The 22,832-nt window shown below is 54.4% G+C and overlaps 4 protein-coding genes across 7 annotated transcripts in view; 1 reads left to right on the forward strand and 3 right to left on the reverse strand.

The window, feature by feature from the left end:
* Slc6a9 (solute carrier family 6 member 9) overlaps positions 1-8,725 on the forward strand; it is a 34,780-nt gene extending 26,055 nt beyond the window's left edge. For all 3 annotated transcript variants that reach the window (XM_036177692.1, XM_036177691.1, XM_036177693.1), the window contains 9 exons: positions 2,513-2,645; positions 2,854-2,988; positions 3,081-3,184; positions 3,517-3,754; positions 3,892-4,026; positions 4,137-4,236; positions 4,328-4,428; positions 7,197-7,367; positions 7,470-8,725. In XM_036177692.1, the coding sequence (XP_036033585.1) occupies positions 2,513-2,645; positions 2,854-2,988; positions 3,081-3,184; positions 3,517-3,754; positions 3,892-4,026; positions 4,137-4,236; positions 4,328-4,428; positions 7,197-7,367; positions 7,470-7,664 (1,312 nt within the window). In that variant the 3' untranslated portion in view covers positions 7,665-8,725. The remainder of the gene's footprint in view (positions 1-2,512; positions 2,646-2,853; positions 2,989-3,080; positions 3,185-3,516; positions 3,755-3,891; positions 4,027-4,136; positions 4,237-4,327; positions 4,429-7,196; positions 7,368-7,469) is intronic.
* Positions 8,726-8,979: 254 nt separating this feature from the next.
* On the reverse strand, positions 8,980-12,176 carry Ccdc24 (coiled-coil domain containing 24). 2 transcript variants are annotated; one of them, XM_036177695.1, is made up of 8 exons: positions 11,964-12,176; positions 11,547-11,722; positions 11,303-11,419; positions 10,531-10,656; positions 9,929-9,983; positions 9,519-9,588; positions 9,333-9,414; positions 8,980-9,248 (listed from the first exon to the last, which is right to left on the reverse strand). In XM_036177695.1, exons 1-8 carry the CDS (start codon positions 12,087-12,089, stop codon positions 9,047-9,049), a joined length of 954 nt encoding a protein of 317 aa, XP_036033588.1. In that variant the 5' UTR covers positions 12,090-12,176; the 3' UTR covers positions 8,980-9,046. The 2 variants fall into 2 exon arrangements, with proteins under 2 accessions (XP_036033588.1, XP_036033587.1); XM_036177694.1 differs by having other exon boundaries at positions 9,519-9,618.
* Positions 12,177-13,692: 1,516 nt separating this feature from the next.
* Atp6v0b (ATPase H+ transporting V0 subunit b) lies at positions 13,693-15,205 on the reverse strand. The gene is made up of 5 exons (XM_036178603.1): positions 15,020-15,205; positions 14,461-14,509; positions 14,198-14,281; positions 13,986-14,063; positions 13,693-13,801 (listed from the first exon to the last, which is right to left on the reverse strand). The coding sequence occupies exons 1-5, from the start codon at positions 15,084-15,086 to the stop codon at positions 13,693-13,695; spliced, it is 387 nt and encodes a 128-aa protein (XP_036034496.1). The 5' UTR covers positions 15,087-15,205.
* A 1,374-nt stretch (positions 15,206-16,579) lies between these two features.
* Dph2 (diphthamide biosynthesis 2) lies at positions 16,580-21,963 on the reverse strand. The gene is made up of 7 exons (XM_036178526.1): positions 21,663-21,963; positions 21,302-21,414; positions 20,202-20,425; positions 19,991-20,008; positions 17,803-18,468; positions 17,542-17,718; positions 16,580-17,463 (listed from the first exon to the last, which is right to left on the reverse strand). Exons 1-7 carry the CDS (start codon positions 21,807-21,809, stop codon positions 17,339-17,341), a joined length of 1,470 nt encoding a protein of 489 aa, XP_036034419.1. The 5' UTR covers positions 21,810-21,963; the 3' UTR covers positions 16,580-17,338.
* Between the last annotated feature and the right edge of the window lie 869 nt (positions 21,964-22,832).

A 22,832-nucleotide genomic window follows, 5' to 3' on the forward strand; every position in this document is an offset into this window, starting at 1 on the left:
TGAAGGATCCACCTTGCCGGCACCAGTGTCTTACATAGGAAACCCAGGCAGGCCTGGCCTAGGCTACCAGGAGCCCCAGTCCATTGCCTTCAGCTATGAATGGCCTCTGTCTAATTCAGTGGGCCAACAAAATTGTTTTCTATGTTATTCTGTGAGGGGGAGAAGGCAGGGAATCAGGGTCAAAGGGAACCTGGAGCCTCAGTGTCTCATGGCTCCTGAGCTTTGCTGCTTTGTCTGTTGATTCCTGTATGGCTGAGCCAGGAGAGGGCCATGCCAGTCTCACATACTGATGTGGACGGTTGGGAGACTTGAGTAGAGGGAGGAGTCAGACAGCACCCTCTGCAGGCCATGCTGGGAAGGGTGGCCTGGGAGGAAAATTGAAAGCCAAAAGGAGGCAGCGGAAGTCTCCTTTGGGTTGCTAGGTAGGCCAGCCAAGCAAACACCACGTTCTAGCTCTGACAGCATTGTTCCATGAAGACCCAGAGTCATATCCCATCCCAAGACATTCAAATGTCTGTATGAGGTTTGAGAGCTGATACGTGTATATAGCTGAGGACAGGGCGGGGGGGAGGGGGGGAGACGGGGGGGGGGGGGGACAGCCTCCAATGGGAGCTAGGCTGATAGTCTCCAGCGACAGGAGAGGAAGGAAGGGAGCCTGTGTTTGACCTCTGTTGTGATGAGGAAGCAGAGGCTCAAGGTGTCTTTCTTCCTTCTCACCGCTAGCCTGGACTGTTCATCTGGGCTCCCTCCTTCCAGCCTCCCAGCCCATTTGCCACAGTGTTCATTCACTCAAGATCAAAGAGTTGAGTATCTCTCAGTGCCGGGCACTGGAGATGTATGGCCATGAACAAAGTGAACAAAAGCTCCCACCAACATAGATGATGGAGGACAAAAGCCGTAAAAAGGCTCAGTTGGTAGAGTACCTTCCTTGCATGCGTGGAGCTTTTGGTTCGATCCTTAGTGCCACATAAAACCTGGCAAGGTGGCACACACCTATAAACTCAGCATTCAAGAGGAGGAGACAGTAGGATCATAAGTTCAAGGTCATCCTCAGCTATACAGTGAGTTCAAGACCAGCCTGGGTGACATGAGACCTCGTCTCCTATAAAGCCAACAGACTATCAATGGCAAAATAAACAGAACAAGAGAAGGATATGTGTGCTGTCGAGGAACGCAGAGTGGGGCATACTGGGATGGGGTAAAAGCCGAATTTTAAGCTGTGTAGTCAAGAAGACCCGTTTGAGAAGTGGCTGTCAGAATAAAGGCTAGAGGAAGGAGGGACTGCACGGACAAACCCAGCTATATCGTAGACGGGGATATAGTGTAAAACACGGCATCTGTCCACACGTGTAAAGACGCCAGGGTGGCGCAGGGCCATGCGTACACATAGATCTCTGGGGGAGCGGGAGGGGAAGGAGCCATTTACAAAGGCCCTGGGGTGGGAGCAGGCTAACATGTTTGCGGAAAACCAAGTCTAGTGCAGCAAAGGCTGCGGAGAGGGGAGAGAAATGGCCTGCCGGAGACACTGGCTCCTATAGGGCCTAGAGCTGTGCAAGGCTTGGGGCCACAGAGAGGCATGAATATTCTACAACAAAAGCCTCAGAGGTCTCCCATTGCCCTCAGGAGGAAACAAATCCTTCAACCTGGCCTCCACTACTTCTTAGAACAAGGCCCCTTCCCATCTGCTGCCCTTGTTCCTTCCCTGTCTCCTCTTCCTGCTCTGTCTGGTCTTCCTGAGCTAACCAACATGCCCAGGCTGGTCATGCCAGCTCCTGGCCCCCTGCCCTGTGCAGGCCTGCTCTTCCCACCATCCCTTTCACCCATGTCCTCACACCATAATTCCAGCCTCACCTCTTTAGGGAAGCCTTCATCCTGGCTCTCCCTTCAGGTGAGACCCACCCCCCAGAATCCCCCCTCCGTGCTCCCCCATCCCCCACCCCCGTGCTCCCCCATCCCAGCCCCATGCTCCTCCACCCATCCTCATGCTCCCCACCTCCATGTTCCCCCATCTCCGTGCTCCCCCACCCCCATCCTCATGCTCCCCCATCCCCATGCTCCTCCACCCCCATCTCCATGCTCCCCCACCCCACCCCTGTGTCCCATCCACTCTGCGGTGTTCTTCCTACCCATAGCACCCCTGCTTGCTCTCTTCCCCCTTCCCCCAGGACCAGGAAGAAGCAGACTATTATGGTATACGTCTCTCTGAAGGCTTCCTGGAGGAGGTGCTTCTAAAGTGTGGAGTGTACATGGAAGGGCCTAGGGTGGGCCCAAGCAGGGACTGGGCATCAATCCCTGCCCCAGGAGAGGAGACTAGCTTAAATTTAACTTGACCTCTTGAAGCCCTTGAGAGTCCCAGGACGGACTGTAGGGCAGAGGGCTGGGGTCCCCAAAGACGCTCCTATTCTCTCACAAGCAGGCTTCTGGGACCTTGCATTGTGGGACACAGATCATGAGACTCGGCTGCTGGGCAGCAGACGCTGGTCCTCATTGACAGTCACCTCCCCCTCCCCAGGCTGTATGTGCTGAAGCTGTCTGATGACATTGGAAACTTTGGGGAGGTTCGGCTTCCCCTCCTAGGCTGCCTTGGAGTCTCCTGGGTGGTCGTCTTCCTCTGCCTCATCCGAGGAGTCAAGTCTTCAGGGAAAGCAAGTACCCTCCCCAGGCAGGGTTTGCTCCCCCCTGCCTCTCCTTCCTGGGTTGGTGGGTGTCTGAGGGGTAACGAACGAACGAACGAACGAGCGAAGAGCCACAGGAGAGGAAGAGGGACCAAAGCCCGTAGTGGCTGTGGTCAAGGAGGTAGTAGGAGGGCTGGAAAGGGCTCTAGAGGAGTCCATGGAACCTGTCTTATCTCAGGTGGTGTACTTCACGGCCACGTTCCCCTATGTGGTGCTGACCATCCTGTTTGTTCGTGGAGTAACCCTGGAAGGAGCCTTCACGGGTGTCATGTACTACCTGACCCCACAGTGGGACAAGATCCTGGAGGCCAAGGTGGGATGTGGAGGGTTGGCCCCAAGGAACTAGGGAGAGGGCAGGCGATCCGGCTTCTGACTGCAGGGGCTCACTGACCATCCTCTCCGCAGGTGTGGGGGGATGCTGCCTCTCAGATCTTCTATTCCCTGGGCTGTGCGTGGGGTGGCCTCATCACCATGGCGTCCTACAATAAGTTCCACAACAACTGCTACCGGTGAGCGCCCCCTGCCGGCCTGGAGGCTTCCCCATTTTCTGTCCTCTCCACCCCCTGCCTCCCTTGCAGTCTGCTGCTTATAGGGGACCTCCTGTACTCGTGACCTTGGGAATCCTGTATCTCCAGTAGGTCATGAGAATAGACAGCAAAGAGCTGGCCAGAGAGGGGGGATGAGCGGATGAGGGGGTCAGGAACCCTGGACTCACTTTAAAAGACCCGGAATGGACACCTGTGTTTCTAGAATATCCTATCTCCATGTCTTCTCTTGGCCCAAACTGAGGAAAGGGAAGCAAGCCAGGTCTCCTAAACTGTCCCATTTTCTTCTTCCTCAGGGACAGCGTCATCATCAGCATCACCAACTGTGCTACCAGTGTCTATGCTGGCTTCGTCATCTTCTCTATCCTAGGCTTCATGGCCAATCACCTGGGTGTGGACGTGTCCCGAGTGGCAGACCACGGCCCTGGGCTAGCTTTTGTAGCTTACCCTGAGGCCCTCACGCTGCTTCCCATCTCCCCGCTCTGGTCCCTACTCTTTTTCTTCATGCTCATCTTGCTGGGGCTGGGAACTCAGGTACGTAGCGTGCGTGTGCGCTCGTGTTTGTGTACGTGCGTGTGCATGGGCAAATGCGCATGTGTATTACGTTGGCAGCTTGGGTGGGAGGAACTGGGGCAGAGGGCAGGTCCTTATTCGGATGGCTGCGCCTGTAGTTCTGCCTCCTAGAGACCCTCGTCACTGCCATTGTGGATGAGGTGGGGAATGAGTGGATTCTGCAGAAAAAGACCTACGTGACCTTGGGTGTGGCCGTAGCTGGCTTCTTGCTGGGCATACCCCTTACCAGCCAGGTAAGATGGAGATGTGGTGGGGAAGGGGATTTGCACTTGCCAGGGCATTGGGGGAATGGGTGGGTAGCTTGGCCTGTGGCACCCTGGCTCATCCGCCCACTGGCTCACAGGCAGGCATCTACTGGTTGCTGCTGATGGACAATTATGCAGCCAGCTTCTCCTTGGTTGTCATCTCCTGCATCATGTGTGTGTCCATTATGTACATCTATGGTAAGTGCCCACCCTTCCATGGCCTCGAGTGTCCCGGTCGCTGACTGGCCCACTCTATCCTGCTGGGCTGCTGACCCCCTCGTCTCTCCAGGGCACAGAAACTACTTCCAGGACATCCAGATGATGCTGGGGTTTCCGCCGCCCCTCTTCTTCCAGATCTGTTGGCGCTTTGTGTCCCCAGCTATCATCTTTGTAAGTCCCTCAGGGGTTTTCCCTGCTCCTACTGCCCCTTGGCCAAGTGTCCTCTTGGGAACTAGCAGGGCGAGAGCAGGCAAACATCCACCCAGCCAGAGCTCTATCCAGCTCTGGCTCTGGGCATCTGAGAAGGCTGGATAGTCAGATGTGTGCACACTGGAGGCGCCAGGCCCTGGCCTTGGGTTAGGAAGGGGATATTGAGTCCTTTGTTTGCCTGAAGCCAGTGCTGAAACTCAGAACTGCAGCAGCTTCAGGGACATGGCCTCACTCCCTGGTATTGCTGCCCAGCTGCCTCCCAGGGGCCTCAGGAGTTACTGATATTGGTGGGCTTTTGTCTTCACCACAGACCCTCATGGAGGCAAGCAGGGAGATAGATGGTAGATGTGTGGGAATGTGGCAGCGTTCCTGGGCATTCCAGGACCTTTTGGTGCAGGGTTAGGAGTTTGGTCAGCTCTGAGCCTCCAAGGCTGGGAAGTTGATTGGCTTTGGAGGGAGCATCCCCATTTCCAAGAACATTGATCAGAGCGCTACACTAGTGGCAGGGTCCTCTGCAAGGCAAGGAGCCAGTCCCTTCCTTGACCCTGTTTACGAGTTAACTCAAGCAAAACTTCTCTGGGTTATTTTTGTTTGTTTGCTTTTTTTTGAGACAAGGTTTCTCTGTGTAGCTTTGCGCCTTTTCCTGGAACTCACTTGGTAGCCCAGGCTGGCCTCAAACTCACAGAGATCCACCTGCTTCTGCCTCCCGCGAGTGCTGGGATTAAAGACGTGCGCCACCACTGGCCGGCAAATAATTAAGACTTTTTTTTTTTTTTTTTTTTTTTGAGCTGAGGATTGAACCCAGGGCCTTGTGCTTGCTAGGCAAGCGCTCTACCACTGAGCTAAATTCCCAACCCTGGGTTATTGTTATCTCCACCCTACAGATAGGAAGCTAAGGCATAGGGATGTTAAACAGGCCCACTGCCACACGTTTAATGAGGGCAAGAACCCTATGTGGACCAAACCATGCTGTAGGAGGAATGGCCTGGGGGCTAAAACTTGGCTCATTTTACCACTGGTTTGAGGTGAGAAGGGGGATGGGCTGATGACTTAATAGTCACTATATAAGAGGGTCAGAGTGTCCACTCAGTCACTGTACAGAGTGTAATGCAGTGTCCAGAGTTACCCGTGTCTTCCACAATTCCTCAGAATCATGGAGAGCTCTGGATCAGGCTTCCACACTAGCTCATGTTTCTGCAGAGAGTCCCCTGGAGGACTGAGGCCTCCACCACATGGGGTGTGGGATGTTCCTGAGCCTGGCACGGGCAACAGTTTTGGCCACAGGCCCAGCACTGAGACAGGAGGAGCGGAAGTCTCCTTTCAAGGCTGACAGACCAGAGAGGGCCAAAGCCAGTGCCTAGCACCATGCCTTCTGGGGGTGTGGCATTAGCCTAGGACCAGGACGTACCCTCCTATTACCTGGGGTCACCCACCAAGGGCCTTGGCCTGGGTCCTGTGAGTCCTCTAGGAGTAGAGATGCAGTGAAGCAGGCAGTGCCAGAAAGCCAGGCTGGAAGTACCTTAAGGGGAGGAAAGGAATCCAGGCTATGCAGACATACTCATGTTCCCTTTGGGGCTTTGTGTGCCCATGAAGCTCTTGACAAACCTTATCCTTCCCTCCCTAAGTCCAATGAAGGAATTTGTCTTCACATACATCAGACTTAGCCAAGCCAGGTGTGGTGGCGCTCACCTTTAACCCTGCCCCCTGGGGGCAGAGGCAGGCCAATACCTGAATTTGAGGTCAGTCTGGTCTACGCAGTTTTAGGCTAGCCAGGGCGACAAAGTAATGTTCAATGTGGGGAAGGTCAGAGGAACTTGAACTCCAGGACGCCCCTAAAGGCTCAGAGGCTTGTTGAGTCCTTCTACAGGGCCCCTCTGGGTGTGGCCAGGTCTGTTTCTTTTAGATCCTGTGCTGGCTGCAGCTTCAGGCACTTTTCAGTCAGTTTACTACCTGACACTCAGCATTTTTAGCCTCTGGACACTCTTCAAGCTGAATGTCACTGTTAACACAGTCTTAGTGAGGTAGGACCTGCTTCTCAATCCCCCCCAACTCCCCACATCTCCTGGCACAAATCAGCTCAAGTAGATAAATGAGATTGTGCAAAGCACCTTGGATCCAGAGTTAACACAATCCTAGGCGCTCGCAGGACTGTGGGAAATACGAAGCCAGGTAGTTCTGAGGAAAGCAGTGGGAAGTGCTATGGAGAAGCCTTTTAGGAGGCAGAAAATCCAAAAAGGCTTCCTGAAAGAGGTGGCTTCGGCTCAGGGCTTGACAGGAATGTGAAGATGTGTCTGCAGAATGAATGGAGGGGGTAGGAAGAAACGCTGGGTGTGGTGGGAACTTGAGGCAGGGACACTGTGGCCAGCGAGTTAACAGGCCATCTGGCAGAGTTGAAGCCTAAGGCCAAGAATTTGCCTTCTCTCAAGAGAAGAAAATGACTGCTCTCCAGAGGTGGTGTGCAAGTTCAGGACTCCGGCAGAAACACCTCTTTTCCCTTTACGGGGTCTACATGCCCAACCACTCCCTGGGGGTGGGTCCCTCCTGTTTCTCCACTCGGGGGGTTGACAAGTTGCCCTTGCCCGGACCAAAACCCCTTTTACTGCCTTGGGAATCCAGAGAGGAAGGGTTACTGCTGGGGTCCAAGCCTGGCGCCCAAGCCTGGCGCCCAAGCCTGGGGTCCAGGAGGGGCTCTGGCCAGCCTCACACCATCCCACCTCTACCCTCCGCAGTTCATTCTCATCTTCACGGTGATCCAGTACCGGCCAATCACCTACAACCACTACCAGTACCCGGGCTGGGCCGTGGCCATCGGCTTCCTCATGGCTTTGTCGTCCGTCATCTGCATCCCGCTGTATGCGCTCTTCCAGCTCTGCCGCACAGATGGGGACACACTTCTTCAGGTGAGGCGTGTTGAAGGGCTGGGCAGCCAGGCTAAGTGGAGACACTTTGAGCTTAAGGGCTCTCTTCTGACTCACTCTTCTCACTGCGCCCTCTGCCTGCAGCGTTTGAAAAATGCCACAAAGCCAAGCAGAGACTGGGGCCCGGCCCTCCTGGAGCATCGGACTGGGCGTTATGCCCCCACCACAGCCCCCTCTCCTGAAGATGGCTTTGAGGTCCAGCCGCTGCACCCAGACAAGGCCCAGATACCTATGGTGGGCAGTAATGGCTCCAGCCGCCTCCAGGACTCCCGGATATGAGCACAGTTGTTGCAAGGGGAGAGGCTCCCCATCCCCAACCCTTGCTCCCACCACAGAGACTGGGGAGGCAGTGGACAGGTGTGACCGCCTGCCCCATCATGCCCTGGCCAAGCTGCTGTCACCTTGGCCACCACTGCTAGTGCAGACATTTGTGCTCATGTCCCCAGTGTTTACATGTCCTTTGGATGCCAAGACAGCAGTTGGGGTGGCAAAGCGATGGGAGGATTGGGGTGGGGGTGTCCAAAGCACTTTGGAGGAGGTCTCAGGCCAGGTCCCCAGAGGCCTGCCAGGCTTCAGATGGCCTCTGATACCCTTATACTCTGCCCTGAGCTGTTTGACTAGGGCATAAGAGGTTCTGGTTCCACACCCCACTTGTTACCCTCCAGCCTCATGACCAGTGTTCCGGATCGCAGTCTCTGCACCTGTATCTTCCTGCTCGGGACAAGGCGAGGGGCTACGGGCTCACAGTGTTACTTAGACTGTATCACCCGGCCCTGTCTGTGTAATTATTTTTGTAAAAACGGGATCACCTGTGGTTGCCACCCCCTACCCCAGCCTTGGGTCCAGTCTGTCTTCCAGGCCTGCCTGCACCTCACTTGGCTGCTCCAGGGACTCTGCCCTTGGTCCCAGCCCTGGTTGTCAGGCCCAGCCAGCAGAGGCTGTGACCCAGCAGCCTGCCCAAAGCACTTATGGAGAGAAAGAGAGGGGACTTCCTACTGAGAAGTTTGAGCCCGGAGCCCTGGGGAAGGGGACCCTGCACGACATTCCCTGTCCACCCTCCACCAGGTTGAAGGCCCAGTCTTCCCAGATGTGCTACCCCTGTTCAATGTGCCAAATGGCCCCAGTCCATGTGCCCCCCCCACCTCTGCAGTCAGAGCTCCTTCTCCCAAGCCCTGCAATGTCTGTTTGTCCGTCCTCTGTGCTCTCTGCAGTGACAGCCCTGGCCAAGCCACCTCTAATCCTCTGTAGCAATAACGGTGTGCCGCCCGCCATTGCCCATTGTGCACCACTAGGATTTTAAAGTCCATAGATTTTAATGAAATTTCTATTCCTGTCTCTGAGCTGCTGCTGTGCTTTGTCTGGGTCCCTTGGGGACAAAAGTCAGGTTGGGATGGGACCTCTGTTTGCCAAGCCCCCGTGGAGGCCTGAGTGGAGGAGAGGGGCCAGAAGCTTTGATGACTAGAACAGGTGTCCTGCCACTCGGTCCTAGATACAAGTGACCTGGCAAGGGGTGGGGCTGGGACCAGACTAACACACAGCTTTGTGGGGACTGTGAGCTCATCTGAGAATGAAGCAGAAACCAGTAGGAGCTGTGGCAGCCGGAGGTAACAACAGATGGGCAAGGTACAGCAGAGGCAGAAGCCTGTTTTGTGACCCGCCCTTCAGGTTGGAGCCTGGGAGGCCGCACTGGACACTGATGTGGAAGCTGGCTCTTCCCAATAGCTGTATCGAAGCTGCCGTCTGCAGCGCTGAGTGGTTGCCTGACCTTGAGGGTGGGGGCAGCGCTCCGAAGGAGGTGTAGGCATGTAGCCGTAGAGACAAGGAAAGGGTCTGAGGCCCGGAATAGACCTCAGCTGCTTCTGCCTGCACAGGATGAGTAGCTGTGAGGTGACCATGACCTGACTCTTTCTACTACCCTCTGCCCGCCCACCCTGTGTTTTGGTGTACCTGTGCTTGCCAGAGACACAGGAAGGTCCCAGAGAGACCTGTAACAGCTCCTGTTCCATGGCTGCCTTCTGTTCCTTTATCTCTGAGGAAAGGTGTAGCTGAGACAGCACCTGGCTCCTCCAGGGTATGTATAGTATAGGGAAAGGTAGGGGCAGGGTTCCCTGGGGGCTTGCCTGGGGTCCTTACCTGCCAGGGTGGGCTCTAGGGTGGCCTTGGAGGGCTGGCAAGACTGCATCTGCTCCATTTCCAGACAGTGCTGTGGAGAGATCCGGTTCAGGGACCCTGCCTAAAGGTGAGACCAAGAGCCCTAGTGTAGGGCCCAGGAGCAAGACCATGCAGCCTTGCCGCCTGACCATCATGAACGCATAGGCCATGGAAAGCCAAGCTTAGCAAGATGGTAGCTGGGCACTGGAGAGAGGAGGCCAGAGACCTGGAGCTGTCAAGTGGGTTAGTCTAAAACTGGTGACCATGGCCTCTGAAACATGAGAAATGGGTGTAGGATTCACACAACCTTGACATGCATGTAGGTACACAGACACACAGGCGTGATCCCTGCTAAGCAGGGAATCTGGGGGAAGGCTCAGGGCTGTGCTCACCTGCAGGTCAGAGACCTCTCTCTGCAACATGTGACACTCCTCCTCCAGGAGGCTCCTAGATAGGAGCATGAACAGCCAGACCCTGTGAGGCAGGACCTCCCCAGCTGAACCCGTCACATGGCCCTAACCTCCAGAACCACCAGGAGCCACACCAGCCCCTCCATTCTCAGGCCATATTGTCCTCTGGATACTGCCTAGGTATAGCCTTCCAGCGCCCACCATTTCTAGTCACCTCAGTGTTGCACCCCAGCAGGCACTCTGCTCTTCTGTACCCCGGCACTGAGCCTGTGGCTCATCCTGCTTCCACTAGCCTCCACATCACCGCCTGCTTATAACCCTCCCTTGGCTCCTCTTGTGCCTAGGGCCCTGGCCCCTCCTGGTCTGTACTTGACAACTTGCTGGTACTGTGACAGTGCCCACCACAGACAGACAGACAGACAGACAGACACACACACACACACACACACACACACACACACACACACACACACACGACAGTCTACCTACCTGCATACTCTCTTTCAGGCAGTCCCAGCCCCTGAAGGTCCACCCCTGTCGTCTTATCCCTAATCTACACATACTCAAGTACTCCTAGGCCTCACCTCAGGTGTCTGGCAACCTGGTCGATGCCAGACACATTCAGTTGGTCCTTGATGACACCGAGGTCCCTGTGACAGCTGCTGACAGGTGAAGTTAACATCTCCCCCTCCATGTTGCTCATTCTAGTCCTTCAGGGTATAAATGCCACTTCTAGGTCATTTTGTTTTCCGCACACAGGCAACATAATTTAGTGCAAACAATAGTTCCAGAGCCCAGGCTTGCACAAGGGTTCCACCACCTTCCCTGTGTGACCTCGGGGAAATTATTTATCTTTCTGAGACTTTTTTTTTTCCCTGTCTAAAAACTGGGGACAATGCTCAGCTTATAGGACTGCAGGGGGATTTGAATAAGAAATTGGTACAGACTACTTATGAACATGAGCCCATTCATTTATCTCATTCTGTCCTCAGCTGAAAAGGTCATTTATCCCCTCCTTTCAGCTCTTTATGTACCTCTGGTCCAGTCCTCAATCTTGTTCACTAGGCATGAGAAGAACTGCTCACTGGACATGGCCTCATGGCCTCTCTCTGCCTGCAAAAAGTCCTCGCCCCTTTATTTGCTTGGAAAACTGCTCCTCACACTTTAGGACCCAGACCTGAGCGATCATTCTCCCGACAAGCTCTGCCTGTTCCAAGCTGGGCAGGTGCTCCCTCAGTACTTCAGCCTTATTACATGTGGCTCTCAAGTGTCCAGCCCCAGAATGAGAACTCCTCCTCCGAACTGGGTCCGCTGCACCTGGCAGGGGCAGAGCCCCCCTCGTTATCATCACTTTACCTGGGCTCACCAGCTCTCATCCGGGATAGTTCCTGTTGTCTTGGATCACATCTGGGCTCCTCTAAGGCAAAGCGAAGGACCTTGGGACTATACTGGGCCCAGGCCTGGGTCTGGTCCCTGAAAACATGCATGAAGGGACCTGAGGGCCTCCTCTCAGGAAACCACAGGAAAGGCCACACTGGCTCTTAATCAGGGGCAGCCCACTTGATGTCCGGATAAGGTGGCCAGGCCTAAGATTCCCCACCTGCCCTCACAGAGAGCCTTAAAGCGGAGGCATTGGAGCAACTGTCGGAGTTCTTGGCGCATGATATCTCTCAGGAGGGGTGGTGGTGCCAGAAGGGAGGGAGACTCAGAGACCAGGTGGGATCCCGAGGCTTGAGAAGATCGAAACTCTTGGAGCAGCGCCTTTAGCATCGCCACCTGCAAGGAGAGCTGGGGCACCTTGCCACTGGGGCAGAGGAGGTGGGTGTATGTGTGTTGGGGGGATTGTCAGGGTTGGGGGAAGTCAAACGGGAGAGAAAGGGCAGACAGTGAAAACAAGGTGTTAGGGGGATCACCGAATAGAGCTAGGGACCTGGTGGAGACGGGAGATCTCGTGAGTTGTAGGGTGTAGGGTAGGCCTGCCTGGAATGCGACCCACCCCCACCCACCGGACTCCCACCTCCTCTCGCAACTCCAGGCTCAGATCCACCGCTGCCTCCCCCAGAATCCTCTTCACTTCAGGCCGCTCCGGGAGTGGAACATGCTCCTCCACCAGCTCCCACAGTCCTGGGGAGTCCCAGGGCATGGCCAGCCTGCGTCGCGGCTCCCTTTTCAGACCTATGAGACGGACTGACCGCAGGTCAGAGTGCTAGATTTCCTGGGAGACCGAAGGTTGCTCCGGACCAGAGCCCCGCCCACCCAGCCCCGCCCATTGACTTCGAGGCCCCGCCTTGTTCTGCCCTAGTCCCCACACTGGAATTGTGCTGTCTCTTAGTGGCCTAATTTCGGGCCGACCCTCCCGGGGCCGGGATCCTGACCACCTCTGGGGAAAACCAAGCTGTGGGAACCGGGCCTTAGCCTCTTCCCTCCCAAGAGGCGGTCACCTGGGAAACCACCGAGCCCCAGGATCGTCCTCGAGAAAGGCCCCGCCCTGCCCGCGGTAGTCAGCTAACATTTGGGCTTACCCCGGGACACCTTTCTACCTCGGAGGAAGTAGAACTGAGAAATTTGGTCCTGCTAGGTTCATTATTTCCTTACCTTCCTACTAGCCTGAAGGCAGCGTCAAGATAAACTTTCTCCCACGTTTATTAAGTCCCAAGATGGCCCTGGTCAGCTCACCTCCCCCAACACTGGCTGCTTCGACGAACCAGATCCCATTCGCAAACAGACACAGAGCTGCTCCATTAACGTTTTTTACTAAAGCACCCACACAAGTTTCTGAGCAACATATAAACACTGAGCAGGCCCTGGGGCTTCTGCCTCCTCTCTAAGGCAGAGAGGCCAGAACCATTGACGGATCCAAGCCCGACCTGTCCCCCATGCAAAGGCCAACCCCATGATCCCATGAAACGCAGCACCCCTTCTGGCCCCCTCCTGGGGGCACTCCTCAGTAGGTGGCTTACCAAAGCTTGCTCCCTACCATGTTGAATGAAAATGTTCCCCTCCCCTGGAAGCGTGAGGGATACTCAGAGCTGAGAATTCCCCCTGGAAGAAAACACTGCCCCCTAGTCAAATCCTCCCACCTTTCAGGCCCTAGGGGACTCAGGGGGGGTGGGAAACTGAGGCACAGAGGTGGAGTGACCTAGCCCAGGCCACTCCGCGAGGCAGTGCAGGGGCTGGCCTGACCCTAACAGTGAGGAGGTTTGGGCTGGGGAAGTAGGGCAGGAAGAAGGATTGACCTCAGAGAGGGCCATAAGAGGGGTTTGCCCAGAAGCCCCTCAAAGTCGGTTCTGAAACGTCTAGGTGCAGCTGGCTGTCTATTAAGACCTTCAGAAAACAGCTCACAGTCTTTGGGGGCGCCCCCCAGCAGCTGTCAGACAGGCTGTAGGTCAGTCCTCTGGCAGGCAACCCTCCACATCAGAAGGGCGCGGAGGGCCTTCATCCGCTAGTGTCAGCCTTGATTGAACCACGACATGGGCCGTCCGATGTCCACCGTGATGTTGGTGAAGAGCGGCTGCCGAGACACTTCCAAGACTCGGTACCGCACTGATCCAATGCCATCCCACTTCATGCTCATCTTTGTGTTTTGAATCTTACTAAACCTAGAAAGGGAAATGAGTGCAGATCAAGACTTGATCAAGATCAAGATCTTGAATCTCTGAGGCCAAGGCACAGGCCCATTCTCTCCTTTTAGAGACAGAAGCCCATTGCTCTTACATTTTCTCTCAAAATGAAGACCCCACTGAGATTCATCGGGATGGATGCCTTCCCCTCTGGTTTTCTCTTACCTCAGCCATGTTGCTAATGACAATTGCCATGATGATGCCATAGATGGCCACAGCTTCACAGAAGATAATGCTGGCAACAGTAATGGTAAAGGTTGGGGTGGGGTGGAGAAAAGAGGTGAGAAGGAAATCAGCCATTTCTTCAGAAAATCCCCAGCCGCCTTTCCTTGACTCACGACGACAGACTGGTCAGGAGGCAGTATGTCACCAGACCTCCATCACAGCTTGTTTTGACAACCCAAAGCCCTTAGACTTACCTAACCAAGTTCTTGGTCTTGATTCTGGGGGCTTTCACCCCACCCCCAATGATGGAAGAACCGGTAATATAGATGCCCCTGGAGGAAGGGTAAGAAACAGATGAAAGGAACCCCCAAGTAGTCACTGTCCCCGGGATGATTAAGAACCCAGTGACACCATGGGCCACGACTCAGAGGCTCCCACTCACTAGTCCCACCATCCCAACACTCACCAAGCTGCTCCAACCACAGACAGGGAGATCGCTAGGCCAATGCCCAGATTCGACCACATGAAGGGAGAAGTTTCGGTCAGGAACCTAGCGTGGGGATAGGGAAGAACGCGATTCGGCTGCGGTCAGGAAAGGGCAGCGCTGGGGAGAGCACACCAACCCAGCTCCAGCCCACCAGTCCTGGACGCTGCATCGACAGACTTCCTATTTCCCAAAGGTCTGTGTGTCTGAAGAGCTGGGCTAGGGCTCCTAGGAGAATCCCTTACCATGCCACATCAAAGCGGAAACCCAGGTCAAAAATGGTGTAGCAGATTCCTGCAGCAAAGAGGAAAGGAGTTAAGGGTTGCACTTCTGAGACAACGTTCCCCAACCTAGTCAAACACTGCCCAACTGCCTGACACTTCTAACATCTAAGAAGAATCCCGGAGCGAAACAGCACCTCCGCCCAGGCCTCCATTTTTTTTCTTTGCCACTCCCTAGGTAACCCGTCTTCCTCTACGACACCAAGCCCCTCCACGGGCGGGGGCTGGGGGGAGAGGTACAAGCGCTGCGTCCAGGCCGCGCCAGATCCCGCCGGCCCAGTCGCTGTTTACCCAACAAGCTGTGAAGGGGGAGGGCAAGGAGAGAAAAGAGGAAGCAGGGCGCCCAAGTCTGCGGCCCGAGGACAAGAGGGGGCCGGCGGTCACGACCCTGGAAGGGCCAGTGTGGCTCTCCCCGCCCGGGGTCGGCCGCCTATGTTGCGGTAGGGCACCGCGCTGGGCCGGCTCTGGCTGCCACCTGCCCCCGCCCCAGCCGGCCAGCTCAGCCAGCCCGAGCCCCGCTCACCCACGACGATCATGCAGGCCCAGAAGGCCACAAAGATCCCGGTGTAGAGCAGCGCTAGCCCCGTCATGGCAGCAGCGACGGCAGGGGTCGGATCGGTGGGACCTGAGATAACACCGAGACCACCGACCGGCCCCGCAGTCTGTTGGCCCGCCCCGCAGTTCCACCTGACCGACGCTTGTGACGTGCCACCGCTCACGTGACCCCCGCGCACAGTGGCTGGCTGGCTGCGGCCGGGCCGCGTAGACGTCGTGCCGCTGAGCACTGTGGTAGTTGTAGTCTCGCCTGGCGCTCTCCTCGCCAGGTACAGGCTCTCCACCAGAGGTGCCCGTTCCCTAACCTGCCCACTGGACTTGCCGTTTATTCTCCAACCACTGCAGATTCTTCGGGTCTTTTCTAGTCCTACCTAGTTCTAGGAAGGTGCTGGACTGTTCCCTCTGCTTGAAGGAGGATTTCATGGCCTTCGCACTGGCGAGCTGACACCTGATGGTCATCAGAGGTCATCCTAGGCTGCCTTTCCCAATCCAGAGGCAGGGTCGAGTGCCAGCTGTGAGCTCCCATGATATCCAGGTGCTGCTTTCAGGGCCACGCCATTCTCCTGCTCAAATGCCCTTCGTTCCTATTTCACTCGGAACGGAAGAGAAAATCCCTAGGATCCTACCGTAGGCAAAACTGCTGCGCTCCCAGGCCTCTAATACATTCTGTGGCCAGACTACCCCTCCCCCGTTTCTCTAGCATTTGTTCACCGTTTCTAGTTACTCATGTACCCCACTCTCTAGCTTCCAGTCAAGGGCCTTCCTTACCCATTCTGTGTAATATTCCAACTCCTCTCTCCCTTAAACAACCCTCTTTTGCAGCTTTGTTTTCCCATAGTTCTTATCACCACTTGATATACTACGTTTTGTATCTGTCTATCCATCCTCCCCAGGAGGTGGAAGCACCATGGTTTCTGTGTCTAGTGCCTGGCATACAGATGGGTCCTCATGACATGGCAGAATACATGACAGGTGCTCATTTTAATCCAGTTCCCATGTCAATTTACCGCTCTGCCTCTACCGATAGCCTGGACACTACATGATGTGGACAACGATAGGTAAATTTTGTTTTCACCCCAGTGCTGGGAATTAAATCCTAGGGCCTGGGGTTCAATAAACACACACCCCATTACTGGGAATTAAACCCTAGGGCCTACACGTTATAGTAAGCACTCCACCAAGCTGCCCCTCCAGCACAGCGGCTCTGCTTTGGTTGAAGCACCCACCACGTTGACTGGTCTGTGTTTAGGTCCAAATGTCTTCACTCCTTTTATTCCAACATTATTTTTTTTCTCTACAAGATCCAGCTTAGGACTCCCCTGCCTGAGATGCCCCTTGAGTCCCCTTCAGGAGCCTGCTGAGATCCAGCTGCCCTTGGGCTCCTTTCTTCACATACAATTCTATTCCATGGGGTCACTATTTCTTCCCAACCACACTTTGAGGACAGGAATTGGTTAAAATGTAACTTCCATAACAATCCACAGGGACTGTGTAGAACCGAGGTGTGATGAATAAAGAGAAACAAGAGGAAAAGTATTCAGTTTATTTCAGTTTCTTTGGTGCCCCCCAGAGACATGTCTGAGTCAGCATAGCCCAACACTGTCCCACAGAGCTTTGTACTATGACAGAATTGTCCCACATGTAGCCATGTGTGAGCGCTTTATGTGATCAGTGTAACTGAGAAACTGAGTTTTTCCTCCACTTTAAAACTGCAAAAGCCATGTGTCGAATGAATACTGTCTTAGTGTGGGTCTAAGTGGTTCTCAATGAGAAGCAGTGACATCGGGAGATAATCTGGGTTGTCGTAGCTTGAGCTTGGGGTGGGGGTGCTCCCGCTCAAGCTAAACAGCCCACCACATACAGAATAGCCTCTGCAGTACAGAACTACTCTGCCCAGGGTGTCAACAGTGCTGAGGTGGAAGAACCCTGGTCTGGATCATCCAACTCCTGCCCCTGAGCAAGGGCAGAACTACAGCTGCACACCAGGGACTGGGGTCAGCCCCAGGCCCAGGCTGCTGACTGTAGTGGGTAGCCATGAATAATTTCACCAATAGCTAACAGATGGGCCCAGGAAAGCCCTGGAACTTCCCCCCCACCAGTCAAACAGGCATTTATATTGTACCGATGCGTGCTGAGGCAGAGCCAGGGCAGGCTAGGCAGCACCTCAGGGAGGAGCTTCCTGCAAGAAAGTCCGGGGTCCTTCAAGAGTCACTGTGAGAGGACGAGACGCTGGGTCAGGGAGCACATGTCTGTAGGCGTGTCCCTCTGTGACTGGCCACCAACGGTGTCAGCTGCTGCCCTCGTCCTCATAGGCAATGGCAATACCCCGTCTTCCCCTGACAGCTTCTTTCACTGGCATCTGGCCCAGGCGGGGCTCCAACCCCTGCCAGCTCCGGGAACTAAGGAACGAAGCTGTAGAAGGAATGAGAACAAGCTGTGTGGGCTGGACCTGCATACGATTCTACCAGGGGCAGATATGAGCATGCTTACCTGCAGGGCTGCTCTCGGCCAGCTCCAGCTGGGGCCTTGGAGTTAGGGCGGAACATCCAGTGTCATGTGATGCCTTCCAAGATGGTGGTGGTCGGAGGTCCCCAGAAACGAGTGACACGTCTGGGGTGTCCCACAACTCTGACTCAGGTGGTGGGAGAGGCACATGGAAGGGAGAGCCTGAAACGGACAGAAGAGATAGCCGTCCTGGTTCCTTGACTCGGAGCCCCAACTTTCAAGCTGAGATGTGGCCCCACCACTCACCAGGCAATAGCTCTGCATAGTGTGTGAGGTGGGGAGCCAGGCCTGGAGGTGGCCAGGCAGGGTTACAGGCAGCCTCCAATTCACATGGTGTCAATACAGGCCGCAAGAAGCCACCTGCAGGCTGGGGGGCTAGGGCTCCTAGAGGACAGGCCAAAAGCACAAAGATGTCCATCTCAGGGAAGTTGGCAAGCTTAGCAGGCGTGGGCCTCCCCAGGGCCAATACATAGCTACGCTTCCCAGCGGCCTGGGTCAGTCCCTGCAGGTGAGCCAGTGCCTCGAGGTGCTGAGCTACACCCAATGTGCCCGCCAGCAGCCCTACTACACGGGCATCTCTGGCCCTCTCGACAAGGTACAGTCTCCGTGCTCTTAGTCGCCTAGCCTGGGCACCCTGGTCTTGTGTTTGTCCTGTGTCTGGGCAGCAGGAAATGAAGGGTCGTCCTGGTGTCCACCCCAAGAGCAGCCTGCTCAGATCCGGATCGAGGAGGGGGTCAGAGCCGGCTTGAGAACCTCCCACATAGAAGGCACCATATTCTTCCAGACACCTTCCTGGGCTCAGAGGGAAGCGTCGTCCAAAACGCTCCAGGGGCTCAGGCTGTGAACTTGGGGACCCCACTGGTAGGGGAAGAGCCGGGCTGGAGATGAGCAGATCTTGGTACTTTGGGCGCAAGGACAGGCAAGCTCCTTCTGCTCACAGCAAGTTTGCCTCCCTAAGGCAGAAAGACTCTAGGCCAAGGAAACACCAGAGCGCTAAGGGTACAAGGTGAGTATCTTGGGAGAAGTATGTGGCGCTAAGCTGAAGGCAGAGGGAAGGGCTTTTTATGCAGAGGTCAGAGCACATGCCAAAGGAAAACAGATTAAGACTAGCTTGTCGGTGAGATCGTGTATGGGCAGGACTCTCGAAGTCATAAGCACTTCATATTCTGTGGCAAGAAGACACCACGGGATCCTTAACCCAGTTTTGGCAGAAATGTAGGATGGACTATGGAAGGGCAAGGAGGAGGCAGGAAAACCTTGCAGCTGTCAGGGCAAGAACACAGAGACCAGACTAAGGTAAAGGGGGAGGAGATAAGCAGATGGACTCAAATGCTTTGGGGGTGGTACTGACATGCTTTGCTGATGATTTGGACATGGAGGAAAGAATCCTGGAGAACTCTTAAATTAAGGCAAAGCATATTAGAACTACCATCCAGACTTCCTTAGCCCATAAATTTCATGCTGTCTAGACATATCTACACCCAAGCAGGCATCACTAATTGATGACCACCTAATTCTACAATGAGACCAAGGCTCCTGGCCTTGATCTGCCTGTCCTCCCTTCCCTGCTGACCATGGTTTCATCTAAACCACATGCTTTTCCAATGGCTCTCTAGACTCCTGGGGGGGGGGGGGGGGGCTCATGCTTCTGCCAAATTCCAGCCCCAAGTCAGCCCACAATCTGTCTCTCCATTCCTATAGTCTGAGTTTAGAGCAGACACAGAAGTCCCAATGGTCCTTCTGCTATGTCCCCTCCAGTTTTATAAATTCCTTTCATGAATTCAGGCCTGGTCAATTCTCCCTAGGTCTACCCAGCAGCTAGGCCATTCCTTCACCTTCCTTGAGCTCAAAAAGCAGAGGCAGGCGGATTCTGTGAGTTCAAGGCTGGCCTGGTCTACAGAGTGAGCTCCAGGACAGGCACCAAAGCTACATAGAGAAACCCTGTCTCAAAAAAAAAAAAAAAAAAAAAAAAAAAAAAAAAAAAAAAAAAAAAAAGAAAAGAAAAGAAAAGAAAAAGATTTGTAGGGCCTGGAGAGATGGCTTAGATGGCTCAGAGGTTAAGAGCGCTGACTGTTCTTCCAGAGGTCCTGAGTTCAATTCCCAGCAACCACATGGTGGCTCACCACCATCTGTAATGAGATCTGGTGCCCTCTTCTGGCCTGCAGGCACACATGCAGGCAGAACACTGTATACATAGTAAATAAATAAGTCTTCAAAAGAAAGAAAGTAAGCCTTCCAAACAAATTAAATGATATCTATCCCTGTTCAGGGACTTACTGGGACTCTCAGGGCCCTCTAGGAAAAAAGTTAAAAGTCTCCTCGTACTCAGTTACACAGCACTGATGCCCCTACTGTGGCTCCCACCCTTCAGCTGTCTAAAAACCAAATAGCTTTAAGGTTTCCATATATGCATATATGCTCATTCTGACGCGCAGGAGTGTGGCCAAAGCCTCTGAAAGAGGAGATGGCATTAGAGTTGAAGTCTGGCAAAGGAGATGGCTCGATCCCAGGTGACTAAATGTGACCTCAAGTACAAACTGAGCTAAACAGCTATCAAGAGCTCTAGGGAAGTGTGCTTAAAGGGGTAAATTAAGGCATGCAGCCATGGACCTACCCCTCCTTCCGTTGCAGGTATAGTTTCTCACCTAGGGCATGGGCACAAGCTGGCTCACTCAGCAGTACCACCGGTGCTGTGGGATCTGGGTTCTGGGCTTCAAAGGCCTTTGCACAGAGCTCTAAGGCAACAGAACGCTGACCAAAGACGAAGATGACGGGCAGCAGGCTGGCAGGGGGGCTTAAGCAGGCAGGACCGAAGTGGACAAGGGCTTGAGCTCCAGCCTGCTCTGCACCCAGTACATCCACACAGCAGCTGCAGGAGAGAGAGTTGCTAAGAGGTGTTCCCTACCTGGAAAGGATTGTCATCAATGGGATATATATGGCCAGTGGGGAAAATGGTAACATGTTAGGAATTCACTGTCACTGAGGGGAGCTAGCATCAGGAGCTTCTCATCATTATGCAAACACAGTCACTTGGAGGCAGACACTGTCAGCAAGGAAACCCAGGGGCCTGGATCCTCAGACCTGACTATAAGGATTATTTCCTTAATTACGTCACCAGCCTGCTAATGGCGTCCTAGCCTAAAAAGTGGGCGTGCTCTGTGTCCTCCTTTTTTGTTTGTTTGTTTTGAGACAGGGTTTCTCTGTGTAGCTTTGCGCCTTTCCTGGATCTCGCTAGGTAGACCAGGCTGGCCTCGAACTCACAGAGATCCGCCTGCCTCTGCCTCCCGCGTGCTAGGATTAAAGGTGTGCGCCACCACCGCCCTGCTTTTCTTTGTCCTCTTTTTCCATACTCTCCTTCCGCATTCTCGCGCCTCCGAGGGCTAGGATTAAAGGCGTGCGCCGACGCCACCGCCCTGCTTCTCTGTGTCCTTTTTCCACACTCTATCCTTCCACATTCTCTCCCCTCGCACGGTTGGGGTGTCTCTGTCTCTCTCTCTCTCTCTCTTGTCTCTGTCTCCTCTCTCTCTCTCTCTCTCTCTCTCTCTCTCTCAGTTTCTGTCCCTCTCTCTCTCCCTCCCTCCCTTCTCCCCTCCCCCTCTCTCCCAATAAAGCTCTAGAAAGATAACCACGGCTCGTGACTCTTCCAGCACTCCCCTCCATCGGCAGCCATGCTGTGGGCGGTGGCCAGCCACGAGCGCCGCCGCTTAACCAACACTGACCACTTACTCCCAGCACAAGTTCATACCTGCCATAGGCCGTGTCCCCTAAAATGAACATCTTAGATCCTGTGACTTCCTCCAGCCGCGCAGCCACCGCTCCCGCATCTCCCAGTAACTGGTCAGGGAACTGTAAGGCCACCTGTAAACACAACCCTAAAGTCAGCAACAGCCAAACCCCTCCACCAAGAGTGTCTGCAAAAGAAACACTCAAGTTTCAAAACTCCTACTTCCAGAGGGACACTCAGACCCACGAGTGATGGTTGTCCCTTCGACGCGGGCGGACTCCGACTTCCTCAACCCACCAGTCCTCACGTAGCATCCAAAATCCCAATCCCTCAATCCATGTCCAGGGGCGAACCAACCCTCCCTTTCTAAGTTAGTCCTCACCCGCTGACACCCTAAGTCGCAGATAAATTTCGTGACTCGCTCCAGCTCGTACACTCGGTCGAGATCTTCGGGAGGGGTGAACAGTCCTGGGACGCCCGCCTCCCGCTGAAGGGCCTCTTGTGCGGGGCTGCTGAACGCAGACTCCATGGGGCACAGCTTGGGTGGGGCGAGAGGCAGCTGCGCTCTCAACAGTCCTCGAGGTCACAGCAGTTTTGTTTGTGGCTCGGGATCAACCTGTTCACGGGCCCCAGGATCCACTTCCTATGCTTCCAAACTCCCGGTTCTCCACTGCACGTGGACCTCTGGAGATCACTTCCGGGTTGAGGCGTGCCCACAGAGAACCAATCACCAACCTCATACTCAGAACCAATCGGAAGTGCCGCGAAGCCTTGTGGGTGTTGTGGTTCCACAGGCTACTTCCTGGGTACTCTCCGGTCAGCCGGCCGGTGCCCTATGGAACGTTCTTTCCGCTGGCTGGCCACACACACTTTAAGTACCTCATGTGTAATGAAGTTTGTTTTTAACGTGCGTGTGTGTGTGTGTGTGTGTGTGTGTGTGTGTGTGTGTGTGTGTGTGTGTACGTGTGTGTGTGTGTGTGTGTGTGTGTGTGTGTACACAGTGAGAGCAGGGGTCCTTGAAGATCCAACTCAGGTTTTCAGATTGGGCTGCAAGCTTCCTAATCGACCAAGCCATCTCACAGACCCCATAATTTGAGACAAGGTCTCTCTGTACTGCATAATTTCCAACTCGCTACCTACTGCTTGGGTTTGAATGTTTGTGGGTGGGCACTTACTGCCAGGCGTTGTAGGAATCAATGTCTCTATGCCCTTTGCTTTGGCTGCTGGATTGTCCCAAGGGTCAAATTATAACTATACCTGTTATCTTCACAGCCTGTCAATCAAACACTGGGCCCTTGCTAAATTCTTTGGGTTTTTTTTGTTTTGTTTTGTTTTGTTTTGTTTTTGGTTTGTTTTTTGTTTTTTTCTAGACAGGGTTTCTCTGTGTAGCTTTGTGCCTTTCCTGGAACTCACTGCCCGGCTTTTTTTTTTTTTTTTTTTTTAAGATTTATTTATTTGCCGGGCGGTGGTGGAGCATGCCTTTAATCCCAGCACTCAGGAGGCAGAGCCAGGCGGATCTTTGTGAGTTCGAGGCCAGCCTGGCCTATCGAGC

The sequence above is a fragment of the Onychomys torridus genome, chromosome 2 (assembly GCF_903995425.1).
Source record: "Onychomys torridus chromosome 2, mOncTor1.1, whole genome shotgun sequence".
Taxonomy (NCBI): Eukaryota; Metazoa; Chordata; class Mammalia; order Rodentia; family Cricetidae; genus Onychomys; species Onychomys torridus.

Coding starts and splice junctions, on each gene's coding strand:
- Ccdc24 (XM_036177694.1), bottom strand. CDS start 12,089: ATGCCCTGGGACTCCCCAGGACTGTGGGAGCTGGTGGAGGAGCATGTT. Junction 9,984..10,530: donor CAGGTTGCCAGACACCTGAG/GTGAGGCCTAGG, acceptor GCTCCTATCTAG/GAGCCTCCTGGAGGAGGAGT. Junction 9,249..9,332: donor TGTGTCTCTGGCAAGCACAG/GTACACCAAAAC, acceptor CATCCTGTGCAG/GCAGAAGCAGCTGAGGTCTA.
- Atp6v0b (XM_036178603.1), bottom strand. CDS start 15,086: ATGACGGGGCTAGCGCTGCTCTACACCGGGATCTTTGTGGCCTTCTGG. Junction 14,510..15,019: donor GGCCTGCATGATCGTCGTGG/GTGAGCGGGGCT, acceptor TCTTTGCTGCAG/GAATCTGCTACACCATTTTT. Junction 14,064..14,197: donor TCTGTGGTTGGAGCAGCTTG/GTGAGTGTTGGG, acceptor CCCTTCCTCCAG/GGGCATCTATATTACCGGTT.
- Dph2 (XM_036178526.1), bottom strand. CDS start 21,809: ATGGAGTCTGCGTTCAGCAGCCCCGCACAAGAGGCCCTTCAGCGGGAG. Junction 17,719..17,802: donor CTATGCAGAGCTATTGCCTG/GTGAGTGGTGGG, acceptor TGTCCGTTTCAG/GCTCTCCCTTCCATGTGCCT. Junction 17,464..17,541: donor GGCCGAGAGCAGCCCTGCAG/GTAAGCATGCTC, acceptor TTCCTTCTACAG/CTTCGTTCCTTAGTTCCCGG.